Source organism: Triplophysa rosa, linkage group LG6, assembly GCF_024868665.1.
Source record: "Triplophysa rosa linkage group LG6, Trosa_1v2, whole genome shotgun sequence".
In the NCBI taxonomy this organism is placed as follows: Eukaryota; Metazoa; Chordata; class Actinopteri; order Cypriniformes; family Nemacheilidae; genus Triplophysa; species Triplophysa rosa.
The window spans coordinates 7,503,748-7,516,844 of record NC_079895.1 but is presented as its reverse complement, the minus strand read 5'-3'; the positions used below and the strand labels follow the sequence as shown (position 1 = coordinate 7,516,844).

Below are 13,097 nucleotides of genomic sequence, written 5' to 3'. Positions count from 1 at the left end.
AATACTGCTGTTTGTTATTCAAGCATTCCAGCTTTGCTCATGATGTGACAGTGAAGACGTATTTTTGTATGTCAACACAGAAGTTAGCATCATACAGGCTCGCCCATCTAAAAGCAAATACGATTTTTTTCCATAGGCTTTTGGATTATGAATGAAGTCTACATAAAATCATTACAGGTACAATATGAAAAAAAAAAAAACTATAACACAGTCGGTCAACATCACCAAGCTTTCCACTTTTTAAACTTTATTAATAACATGTTCCCAATTTTGGGGAAATGTGTCTATTTTGAATTATTTGTTGATATTTCTATGTGTGATGATGCAGCAACCTTTTGCAATACACGGAAATGCTTTAAAAAGCTTTGACCTTAAATTACTGGTGTGGTTTATGTTGTAGAAAAAAAATGTAGAAATGTCGTCTTCTCAAAAAAACTTTTGACTTTAACGAGGGAATCTTAAGTGCTAAAATACTAATTTCCGGGTTTTCACCTACAAAACTACATTATGACTGCAACACTCTATAGAATGTGCAGTTGGGTTTGGCTTTACTTGGTGTTACTAGTTAATGCTGTGCACCATTTCTTTACGCAAATGATTTTTAACCTTAAGATATGCTCTGAGCATTGTCCATTGATGCTTTTCAGCCGACACAGCTGACACAGCTGTATTGCATTTGTAATGACAAAAGCAGCTTCACCTAAGTGTGTCACTTGCATTGCAGTCAAGACAAAGAAAACTGAACTTCAGTTGATTCCCATCAATCCCTCATACCTGCTTGAGCATGGCAGCAACCAGCTTTCAAAACAACTCTGAAAATGGGAAGGTGAAATAAACATCTGTCTTTTAACTACGTTTTAATTGCAACACATGTATCTAAATTAGGTCTGTCAATTTTAACGTGTTGATATAATTAGCGTAAATAATAACAATAGTAATCTGAATAGTATTCAAAAAATAACATTACATGCACAGTAAATTCCTGTAACAGATTTTCTTACCATTGGTACCCACAGTTGAAATACAAAGATTTCATTAAGATTTTTTTAATTGTTATTTAGTGTTTTTTCATAACATACAGTATACAGTATAACATGAAGTATAAGTCTTGATTTGGTGAATTGGTCCTCAGTTAATCATTGTAATCAGACACAATATGTAACGAATCAAGGAACAGATTTGCATAATTAATTATAATTAATGTTTAGCAACTGCATGTCTTATAAATAGTTGAAGGAAAGCTCTTCATCTTGAGAGCTCATCATTTCAGATTCGCATAGTGTCTTACAGAGTTTTGAAGCCGGTAAATTGGCAGTCTTTGTACTAATTGTAATAGCACAGTCAAATCCACGCCCACAAACGTCAGAAAAGAGCAGTGAACAATAGCTGGATGGGTCTCATGCTTTTCTCAGGAACTGCCACATGATTTAATATGTGACAGGCAGACAGGGCCTTTCAGAGACGTGCTGATTTGGCCTTTGTTGTCTGTACTGCATGAAAATAATTTCAGGTTGTTGCAATAGTATTCCACTGAGACTTTACGGAGAGAATGACAGGCAATGCGGTGAGGAATAGAGACAAAAAATAACTCAAAAGTGAATTTAAGGGTTGACTTAGTAGAAAATTGTCATGTTATGTTCATTTTGTCAGATATTGCACACACGGAATGCGTGTTTTTGCAGTTTACATTGCAGTGTTCATTGTGTCTAATATCAGAATCATTTTGATTCAACTTGATACTGATAGTATAAAGCATTAAATTATGTTTTTGAATAGTTTAAAAAGCTTTTGTGCTTGAGTTAGTCTCCTGTTTTATAAAGAACAGTTTTTTTACTTGTCTTCGCTTTGTGGATTTTTGTGATGTTTGATCCACAGAACACTGTTATAAAGAATCTGGGCTTTATTAAACTGCATTCATTATGTATAAAGATTTTCTGTAAATTAGTAGATTTTTTCAGTTAGACAGTAAAAGTGCAGTGACCATGTAAGTCTTTTATTAATTTGTTTAATGCATGCATCTTGGTGTTTTATGAAGTTGTCTGCATGCTTTAGTAGTGCATATGGCATGAAGAGAATGGCACTAGCAATGGCAAGGATGGGAGTGATAAACTTCATACCAGCCTTAAATGCAATGTAAATGACTTGGGATAATCTTTGGATCAAAAGCATCTGCCAGCTGCATGAATGCACAAACACAAGATGAATTCTTGCAATTAAAAATAAAACCGCCAGATGGAGTGCAAAGAAATGGAACAGAACACAGGAGTCTCGAGATATGTTTTTAAAAGTTATGTTTTTAACTTAATGTGCTTTCATAGCTTACGGCCCAAGATGCATTACAATAGAATTTTATTTGACGGTAGCACCCAAGTAGATTGTGGCACAGATTGCAGCTCAATTGCAAAGTGTAATGCTGTGGACTAGTTACAGCCTTAATGAGAAAATTGACTCTTTGTAATGCCTAGTCAATGCTTTACTTGCCTTTATCGAATTCTTTGAACATGCCTATATACAGCTGTGGAAAAAGTAAGAGACCATTCCAAATTTTCATTGAATCAGCATTTTTTGCATTTATCACCATTCCAGTCCAGTGTCTGAATTTCAACAAAATGTATTTGTTTGCAAGATCAATTAATCTGCATATTTTCAACATTTTACGTCATTTATATTCTGTTGATCTCTCTAATTACACTACATGAAAAAGATATTGAATATAAACATCTCAGAAACAACAAACTGTACAGCAACACCACAAATCTGCCCCTCTCGGTCATCAGGGATGCCTGACCACAAAAGAATCTAGCTGACATTTCCATTTTTCTTTTCCCAAAAATGAACAATATAAAATTGAAACTTCAATGAAAGTCCACCGTGAGATCCATTAATCAAAAACCTAATAGCTACTTGCGCACAACTCTTTTGTGGCAGGTTGATTGAATTTCAAGCACAGAAGATAAGAATTACTAAAAGCTTTCACCGGTCCCTGCCCCAAACCCTTTTTCTTTTCTGGCAGAGTTTCCAACAAAATAGTTAGGTATTTCTTCTCATTTCATCGCTATTTCCCTGTGTGGAGCACCTCTCTGATTCCACCCGCACGGAGTGCTATTGATCCCTGCCTCTGGCTTGCAGCTGTCAGAGCGCGCCGGCACACCCTCGTACTGATGGGAAGGAAGAGCTTTTAGAGGGGTGAAATCAAAAAGCAATTTACATGTTTTTCCTCTACTTCTCCAACTCTTTCTGTCTCTCTCCTCCCACAGAGCTCCTGTCAGCCTGTCACGAGCTGCACTGCCGCTACGGGTGCATCATGACCAGAAACGGCACCTTCTGCTTTTGTGCGGATGGATTTGAGGTGGGAGAGGACGGCCGGAGCTGCAGAGGTAGGCGCTACAGGGTTGCACCAGTCACCAAAATCTCCGATGAATGATTGAGTTCAGAGAGTAGGGTCTTTCTACCGCTTTATTTCAGACCGGGTATCTTATGTAACAGTTTTTCAGTGAACAAGTTTTGATTAGCATTTGTAAGTAGATAAATCACTTTTCTGTAAGATGCTCATCAGTACTTTGAGCCATTCAGAGCATCTGTGCAAGTGCCCTACTTGAATCTTTAAAACGGTAGCTGTCTAGAATGTGCTCTGTCATTTTAGCTGAGCCAATTGAAATATTTAGGCAATGGAAAGTTGGAGTTGAAGAGGACTAAAACTTTTTTTAGACTTTTTATATTTTTCAGCGGCAACAACATAAACAAACGTTATGTGGCCAAACTTAACTTCCAGTGCACCTCTGCAAAGAATCAATAACTGTTGAGTGGTTTTGATTTAGTTTAATACAATTAAAGATGAAGTAACACGCGGTTTCTGCCAATCTCATATTAATCTTGAGTACCTATACAGTAGTATTGCATACTTCGTATCTTCAAAGAGTATTTAGTTTGATTAAATTTATAAAAGAGAGATACTGCTGTGCGATTATTTCCGGAAAAAGACGAGCTGCAGGAGGCAGGCAGGGGGGACGGAACTACAGCACGAGCACACAATACATCATCACATTATCCCTTCCTGTTGTTTACATTATGCACGTACGCGCCGAATGCCAACAAAACACAGACATATGACTTAGTTTGACTTACCACATGCAGTTCATATCCGCCATCTTTTAGCGCTGGGACCGCGCCATCTATCAGTTTCAAACGATCTCCAAATCCAGCGTTATATCCACCGTTTATATAACATTCATCACCGAAATGCAGTGAGCAAACAAACACAGCTGAACTTCCGTCAGCTGAGTGAAGAGGCATTGATGGGCGTGCTCTTTCTTGGGCATGCTCTTTCTCTCATGCTAGGGCGTGGGCATGCTCTTTCGCTAGGTGGATGACGTGTGTGAGTGCTTTTCCGGGAGAATGGCCAATAAAAGGAATAGGATCCCTGTTACGAAACAGGGATCCAGACTTATAAAAAACTTTCCGAAACAAGTTGGAGTGCTGAGGGAGTGTATCGAGCACAGAAATACTATGTCACAGGTCCAACTCGTTTTTAACAAGTTGACCATGTTAAGCATGAGAAGCCAGCCCGTTTAACAGTGTAAAGAAGTCAGAATGCATGAAATAGCATGTTACCCCATCTTTAATTAACAATAAAATATAAAAAAGGATTAATATAATTTAAATATAAAAGGAATTGTTCTATTATAACCAAACACAGATCTGAAGTTAACTTGGGCCAGCGTGTGTGTAAGAAACCGTCTATTAAATAGTACAGGTAACTCTTCTTTTTTTTCCCACTCCTGCCCCAAACTGAAAATGTTAAAAAAATCACAATCCTCAATGCAGGTGTTAGAATGTACACTGTATACACAGTTTTTTTTTTGCCCAGCAGCTGCTAATGTTTTTTGTATAGTGAAATGACATGTTTTCACATTATTTTACACCAATCTTGTAAATTTACAGTTTCTGTCACTTAAATTCTTTGCTTTTCAAAAATACGTGAAAATCCTGTAAAATAAAACCGTAAAATTCCATAAAATCACAGCTTTTACAGTGTAGGCTATGCATTACAATATTTGCTATAAAAGACATGTAACTAGTATATTGTTCAGAAACTACAATTGTTTCCCACTTATGACTGGACTAAACGAAATTGTCTTATAGGCATAACAGCTGTTTGTCGTATATTTGTCCAAGTAGCAGAAATAATTTTGGAATGGTAGTTTTCCAATGTAGAATAGATCTCCCTCTTTACATTGAAGAGCAGCGAAGAGCCATTTCCACTGAATTTACTTCAGACTTCTTGTAAGTCATGCAGGACTAACCAGCAAATCACCACTCGAACATTACACAGAGCTGCGGTCTTAACAGGCAAAGCTCTGGAGACTGCTGCAGGACAAGGCCAGCCTAGAGATACAAGGTGGCACGGGGAGAGACCACATTAAATGGATTTTATGTATTTAGGTCACGTTTGAGCACTCCTACTTTGTCATAAATGACTCTTCCTCTGTGTACAGATCATGATGAATGCGCCATGTACGGGACATGCAGCCAGACCTGCATGAACACCTATGGGTCATATCGGTGCAGTTGCACAGATGGGTACAGCCTGCAGTCGAACAGACGCTCCTGCATAGCCAAACACGGTAAGAGCGTGTCAAATTAATGACCGGAGATCTGCATAAGCCACCTGAAACGGAGTCACGTCTTGATATTATTCTTTCACAGAATGCACTGGGTTGAGACAAGGAGGATTTTATTAGTCTGTGTGATGTGAATGTAATTAACTTGCAGCTTTGCTGTAAGCAGCCTGTGGAGATGGTAATTTTCCGACCTTGGAAAAAATAGCCTGTTGTAATGTATGGTTGAGTATTATGAAATGCTACTGAGCTGTGAGCTTGATGAATGAACGGGTTGTGTGTTTGATGTGAAATGAATGTACGGCCCACGTGTTGCATGCTATGCTAGGTTACGGCTAGTGAGAAATCAGATGGTATGACTGAACTCTCATTGTATGGTATAGGTCATTTTATATCAATATAAATCAGAATGAATAATAATTTCTTTATTAAATGTGGCTATGCTTATTTTTGAAGAATCAGGTGTATTAAATGGTGCTTTTCTTTATTTGGAATTCATAGCTATTTTTACGAGATTGCTATGAATTCGTATGATCTGAAAACCTACGATTATTAGAAAAAGTAATACTGAAGCCCCTCCCCTAAACCTCATCGTCATTGGCACAAAACCCTGATAGCACACATACATCTGACAGACGTCTATTTGATCTCTGCAAGACATTTTTTTGATTGTTTGCTTATCTGGAATACGTCATTGAGACGTCGGCTGTCAGATGTCATATAGACATCTCGAAGATGTCTGTAAGATGTTTATGATTTAGAATGTATGTGAAACTGCTCTTTCTAAGATGTTTATCAGATGTTTTTACACAGCAGGTGTTTTCCAGATCTACAGATCTTTAGCAGACATCTTATAGATGTACCTGTGTTATTTGGGAAAGCAAATCGTACTAACATGTGCTGTACAAATGAGATCGAACGAATTCATACGAATTAGCCACCTCGTAAAACAGTTACAAATTCCCATGAGATTGTGTTGAAAGTTCAGTAGAGGTCATTTATTTCTGGGAAGGTCACAGATAAGTTTGTCTCACCAAACAAGATGTTTGTTTAAAAAAAAATTAAATCCAGACTAAGCTGCAAATTCCAGCCCTCCATTCTCACGAAGACCTCAAAATTGAGACGGTCCGGGTTTGCATTGGAGATTTCTCCAAAGTCCTGATATCAGCGTTGCTGTGCCAAGGGACAGAAATAATGGAGCTATTGGTGGAAGATAAACCAGACATTGAGGATTAAGTAGAGGCTGAATTTTATGAAGTGCATGACCTGAAGGACAGCTATTCTCTGTCTTTATCAGACTCTGTCAATGATTGCTTGCCTAATGGCACCTGCGTGTGAGAGCGTCTTCCCACCAGCCAGAAATCCAATCAAGTTTATCATTGAATCTGCAGCTTTGTAATAAGGGGGTTTTGTAGGGAAAACATTCACTACTATTCTAAATGGATTCTAATCCCTTTTAAAGATTAGAAGTTTTTGAATCAGGTAATTGTAGTCGGTTTAATAAAAAGCTGGATTTGGTTCCAAACTGTGCAATTACTAGTTTTTCTATGACTGTGAGCATTGTTAGAATATTAGGGGGAATTAAACAGACTCTTAATAACAATATTAGTAGTGCATTTATGCATAGAATGGAGCGACAAACACACATAGTGCACTAGCTTTCTTGATAGATATCGCTGAAATAGGTGTTGTGATCAATCAAATATAATGCATTGCTCTGTGGCAGTCATTTTGCATGCTGGCTTGCAGGAAGTCTTCAGAGAGCAGAGCTTGAAAGACGGGGTGACTGAAGATAGCAAAATGAGTTAGCTGACATCACTTACAGCATCTTCAGGTGTCATGTTTGTGGATAATATCTGATTAACATCTTCAATTCTGAGGAAGAAGCTGAATGCATCAGAGAGGGAATGTTTAGCAACATGAGCAGCAACAGATGAGAAAATTGCAGTTAAAATGACATATTTTACATAAAAATGCAAATGTGAAAATACACTTCCATTTGCAGGTATGTGTATATGGGAAATTGTTGTCATGGTTACCCTTTACATCATTTTGAAGCTATTTCCCACATCAGTAAGTTTCACTGCTTACAGGGGGCCATAATTTCATTTGTAGGCGCATTCTGCTGTTGTAACCACATTCCCGCAAGTATGAGTGATGTTAAGCGCAAATCTCATATGTAAAGTGTGTCTCAGTATAAATATGAAGCCCTCAAGGGTAACCTTGTGCAAAGCAGTTTGCGACCTAATAATATCACACGTCCTGGTAAATATATGGGTGCTTTGCACTGGAACCAGTTTGCACGTTTTAAATTGAACGGGGATTACGCCACTACTGTACAGCGGGAAATAGCTCGCAGGCAGCTGCACACCTTGCTGCTGGATGCTGAATCCGTCCTGCTTTTAATCAATGTGACTGCTTTCCTATGAGGAATAAACTGAATATCATTACCCATAAACTTAACTGAACTCAGTGCTCACCTACATTAATATTAATTTAGCAGAAAGAGGTTGTTGCACAAGGGTAGCTATGAGGTTTCCATTAGATGTAAAAGCTCATGCATATCAATTTTAGAGCATTGACGCTACCCAGCCATCTGATGGGGGAGTATGACATAGCCATTAGAAAGGTGAATTTTTAATACGACTCTTAAAATTAAACTGCATAAGAATAAAAAGGAAGATGTTTTGTTGGTTGACCTTCAAAGGTCAGATCACATGCCTGTTATGTATTCATTTAATATTGCTATTATTTAATATATTACACAAATATATTACAAATCTTTAATGTATATATTATTTTAAATGGAAGTTTAAGCTAGTTAGATATATTGTCATTTATGTGTAACTTATTATTCAGAATATCTGTTTTTAAGGGCTGTCAAATGAGTAATCGTGATTAATCGCATCCAGAATAAAAGTTTACATAATATGTCTGTGTACTGTACATTTTAATTTTGTGTTTATAAACACATACACGTATACATATTTAGGAAATATTTACATATTTTATATATTTATTTTATATTCTATATATATTTTTTAATATGCACGTCTGTGTATGTTTTTATAAATACAAAATAAGTATGCGCAGTACACAGACATGTATTTTGTAAACACAAACTTATTCTGGATGCGATTAATCTTTTGACAACCCTACTATTTTTGCGATACACTATGTAGATGGTCTATTATATATCATTCCCTTGCTATATCGGACATAACGGTAAGTGATGGATGCTCCTTTTCATCTTGGTAACTTTTCAAACCTGGATATAATATCTACTATCACTTTCAAAATACAATAAAAACTGAATAGGAACAGAAATATGCAGCTGACTGCTGCTTTTTGAAAATGGGTTTCAATCCTAGGAGACATGTTTCTCAATTACCCGTGCCCTCTGCGCTAGCCTATTTTATCCTGTTCTAGTGAAAGCATGGAATGACGAGGAAATTCTTGGCCTCAAGCAGTCTTGTCACCATTTTCCTGTCCTTCTATTCCAGAACCCGGTGAAAACCCTGCAGCTCTGCTGATCGGAGGCTCGGATAGTATTGTAATCACAGCCCTAAATGGATCCCGCCTGCAAACCCTCAAACAACTGGACTTAAATGAGACTCTTGGCTTGGATTTCAACCATAAGGAGGAATCAGTGTGCTGGGTCACATCTTCAGGGTCAACAGGACAACTCCGGTGCGCCAGAATGAGGAAAGCGAGTGGTTTCACTAAGGAACAGGAAGTAAAGACAGTCCAGAATCTCCACGGTACGTTTCATGCTAGGTGTTAAAGGAGGCTCTGGAGAAAAAACAAAGGCTTTTATTTTGAAAGATGATGATAAACAAAGAAAGAAATTCAATAACTGAGAAATTCCTCAATACTTTTACTTGAACTGAATATGAATGGAATTAAAATTTAAGGATGTGTAAAGTCAACTGGAAAACTGAAAATTTATGTAACTGATAAAGTGAATTTATGACACAAACAGTATGACATATTAGCTTTTTATAGTATAACTTTAGTTTATAGAAATATCGTATGTCCCTAAAACCATCAGTATGACATATTAGCTTTTTATATTATAACTTTAGTTTATAGAAATATCGTATGTCCCTAAAACCATTATGGAATAAATAAGGTGGAATAGTCAACATAATCAATAGACCTAATTGTTTTTTGTTATTAGTCAGTTTGAATTGCAATACAGTGAATTCCACTTCCTGGCATCCCAATTCAACATCCAGTGGGGCGTGGCTTATTCAGTTCAAATGCAAAGTTTTGGCACAAAACCACTTGGGCACCTTTTACACAAGCAATGTTGTGTGCACCGGGGTTTGTTTGATGTTAGAATCATTCTAAATCACGGAAGTGAACCTCTATTAATAATGTATAGTGTGTGTGGACACTTACCTTGCCATCAAATTAGGAATTTACTGTACATTACTCCTTGCGTTTCAGCTCTTCTTCATTTATTATTTCTTATGTAGTTTTACAATACCGTTTAGTTTTTTATTTAGTGTGTGGCATAAATAAGTTCCTCCTTTTAGAAATGTGTTGTGAGTAATATCAGCCATTAGTGTGCATGGATCAACATTACCATTTTCACTAGAAATAGTTGATCGTCTGAGTACTTTACAGATGCTCATTTATGCGTAAACTGTATACAGTAGATGCTAACAGAGTTCACCATTTATGCACTCATCCTGTGCATGGATTGGTTTATACATTGCAAAATCTAAAGATCATGTTTGTGTAGTTCAACCTAATGTTGATGGATCTCTGTCACGGTCGGGGTGGTAGAACCCAAATGCAGGCAGCGTGAAGGGGTTGACAAGAAAGACTTTAATAATAAAATACTAACAAAACAAAAACCCACGATGGGGAAAACAAGACACGATAACAAGGGAAATAATATAACAGGCAAACAGGAACAAAAACTGACTACACTAAACTAACAAAGACTAAATACAACACTTGACATGACTACAATAAACTAACACTAAACTAGACTTACTTGACTTCGGGAAATATCATAGGTAAGACACAACATCATCACGACGTGGAACAAAGCACACAAGCACAACGAACAAGCACAGGACAATAGACACGAGGATATTATATAGGGGGACAGACAGAGGATAATTAACAAGGGAATAGGTGTAGGGGATGAAACACTAATGGAGAGCTAAATGAGGAACGAGAGGGCGGGAACAGAGACAAGACCAGAGAGAGAGTATATGGAAGGCCTACAGGGCCAAAACGCCTCTCTCCACATAAAACCTAAGGCTTTGCCATGATTCTGCCACAAGACCAAGAAAGACATGACATGATGGGACAGAATTATGACAGATCTCATAGTGCAGATGATTTATCTGCTATTTAGTTGTAGACTTGAATCAGTGAAGAAGTAAGTGCATGTTCTCATTTTGATATATTGATTCAAATAATGGCCAGTTTTCTTTATGACTTTGGAATAAAGCAAAGCAAAGCATTTCAGTTATAATATATTTCAAACCTAGTGCTGTGCATTAAGAGCCTCTAATGGACCCGGACTTTATTATCTACCAGTTCTTGCAAAAACTGATATATTTGCTAAATCACTTACTTTAGGAGGCACTTTTCCTACTTTTATTTATTTATAAGTTTCCACCATGTTGCACAATTTCTTTTAATTTTTGGTTTCATTTTGTATACTAAATGTGTTTAATTCTTGAATCAGAAAGCTAATCTCAACTTTTTTGCAAATACGCGTCTCCATTTTGTATTTTTTCACAAAATATGTAGAATATGTTTTCACGTCTCCACATGTAAAGTCTGTCTGACACTTGTGGATTGTTCACCGATCTGTTGAAGCCTTGGTGAAAAGTACCTCTTGTGCTTAAACTGAGAATCTGATTTTTATAAACAATGTTTTTATCATGAATATGACTAATTAGCACCTCATTGCAAGAGCTCACAATGACTAGTAATGAACATATGCTTGATACCTGATGTGATAACAGCTTCACTTGGTATGTGATTCACTGTAAATATCATCCTTTAATGATGTCTGAGACTTTTACAAAATACACAAAACTGATACATATTTACATACAGTATATATGAAATGAGCTTGTTTTGTGTAAAGTAATCATGTTTGTATCTCCTCTAGATGTTGACCGGTTAGCATTTGACTGGCTCACGGGAAACTTTTACTTCGTGGATCGAGCAAGCGACAGGATATTTGTGTGCAACCAATATGGAGACACCTGTGTCACAGTGATAGACCTAGACCTGGTGAACCCTACAGCCATCGCTTTGGATCCTCTGATGGGGTGAGTTTAAAATTCACATTTGGAAATATCATAGGGAGATCTCATCTTTGACCTTTTATAATCAGATTTCCAATCTCTCTATAAACATTTTTATTATGAATGTGTGTTGGACATTGGCAAAGGTTTCACATAACCCTCACCACTAGAACACCCTTAAAGGGACAGTTCACCAAAAAACGAAAATAATGTCTTTATTTACTCACTCTCAATATGTTCCAAATCTGTAAACATTTATTTATTCTGATGAACACAGAGAAGAGATATTTGAAAGAATGCTTGTAACCAAACAGTTCTTGGCCACCATTAGATTCCAGTCAATGAGAATAAGAATTTTTATTTTTATTAACTGTCTCTTTAACCGTTTAGCCGAATATCTTCTCTTCTTTTTCGCTATTTCTAATATTTCCAGCATTTTCCATGATTATGTTACAGCAACCGGTCTGGATTGTCATTAGCATTCCATGGTTTATCCATCAGCCAATGATCCATAACACCCTTGCAGAAATCTTTTTTACGGGTTTTTGTTTTGTTTTGACGACACAAAGCCACTGTTAAAACAAGGTGGCCATGGAGCCCACATGTTAATGTGGGGACTGTTGAAATGTTCTGGGAAAAACAAGGAACACAAATCATTTTGAAAAGAGAAGGGCAAAATAATTATTCTAGTTATTAGCTGCTAAAAAGGAGCTCCGTGCTAATATTCCCGGCGAGCTCAGAATAGGAATTCAGCGGAGAGTCCCGTTTATTCATGAGCTTGCAAGGACAGGCAGAGCACACTGTTCCAGGATTTTTAATGAGACACCTTGTGCCCAGTGAAGCTAAATTGTAGCACCAATGTTCAGTATGTCTAAAGACTGCAGGGACGACCCAGGCCATCACATTTTCCGTTCTTTAGAGTTCGGGTGTCATCCTTTTGTTTGCGTGTTGTTATTCTGGCAAAAGTAGAATCATGATGACTCTGAATTACGCAGTTTGAAATGAAAGAAAACCAGGGTTGCATTAACAGTTTTGTAGCAATGTTTTTACGTTGAAATTATGCACTTTAAAGGAGCCATGAATTAAAACCACAATTTTAACCCGAGATTTTGTTGTATAAGAGGGAATCGTATTCAAGCAAACTTCCTGTAAGTGTCAGAACTGAAAACGCCCTTGTCACTGAAATTACATCTGT

At 37.1% G+C, this 13,097-nt stretch overlaps 1 protein-coding gene across 5 annotated transcripts in view; it reads left to right on the top strand.

The window, feature by feature from the left end:
• Positions 1-13,097, top strand: part of lrp1bb (low density lipoprotein receptor-related protein 1Bb) — a 248,639-nt gene that overhangs the window by 97,460 nt on the left and 138,082 nt on the right. For all 5 annotated transcript variants that reach the window (XM_057335506.1, XM_057335505.1, XM_057335504.1 and 2 more), the window contains 4 exons: positions 3,258-3,377; positions 5,496-5,624; positions 9,122-9,379; positions 11,764-11,926. In XM_057335506.1, coding sequence (XP_057191489.1) covers positions 3,258-3,377; positions 5,496-5,624; positions 9,122-9,379; positions 11,764-11,926 — 670 coding nt within the window. The remainder of the gene's footprint in view (positions 1-3,257; positions 3,378-5,495; positions 5,625-9,121; positions 9,380-11,763; positions 11,927-13,097) is intronic.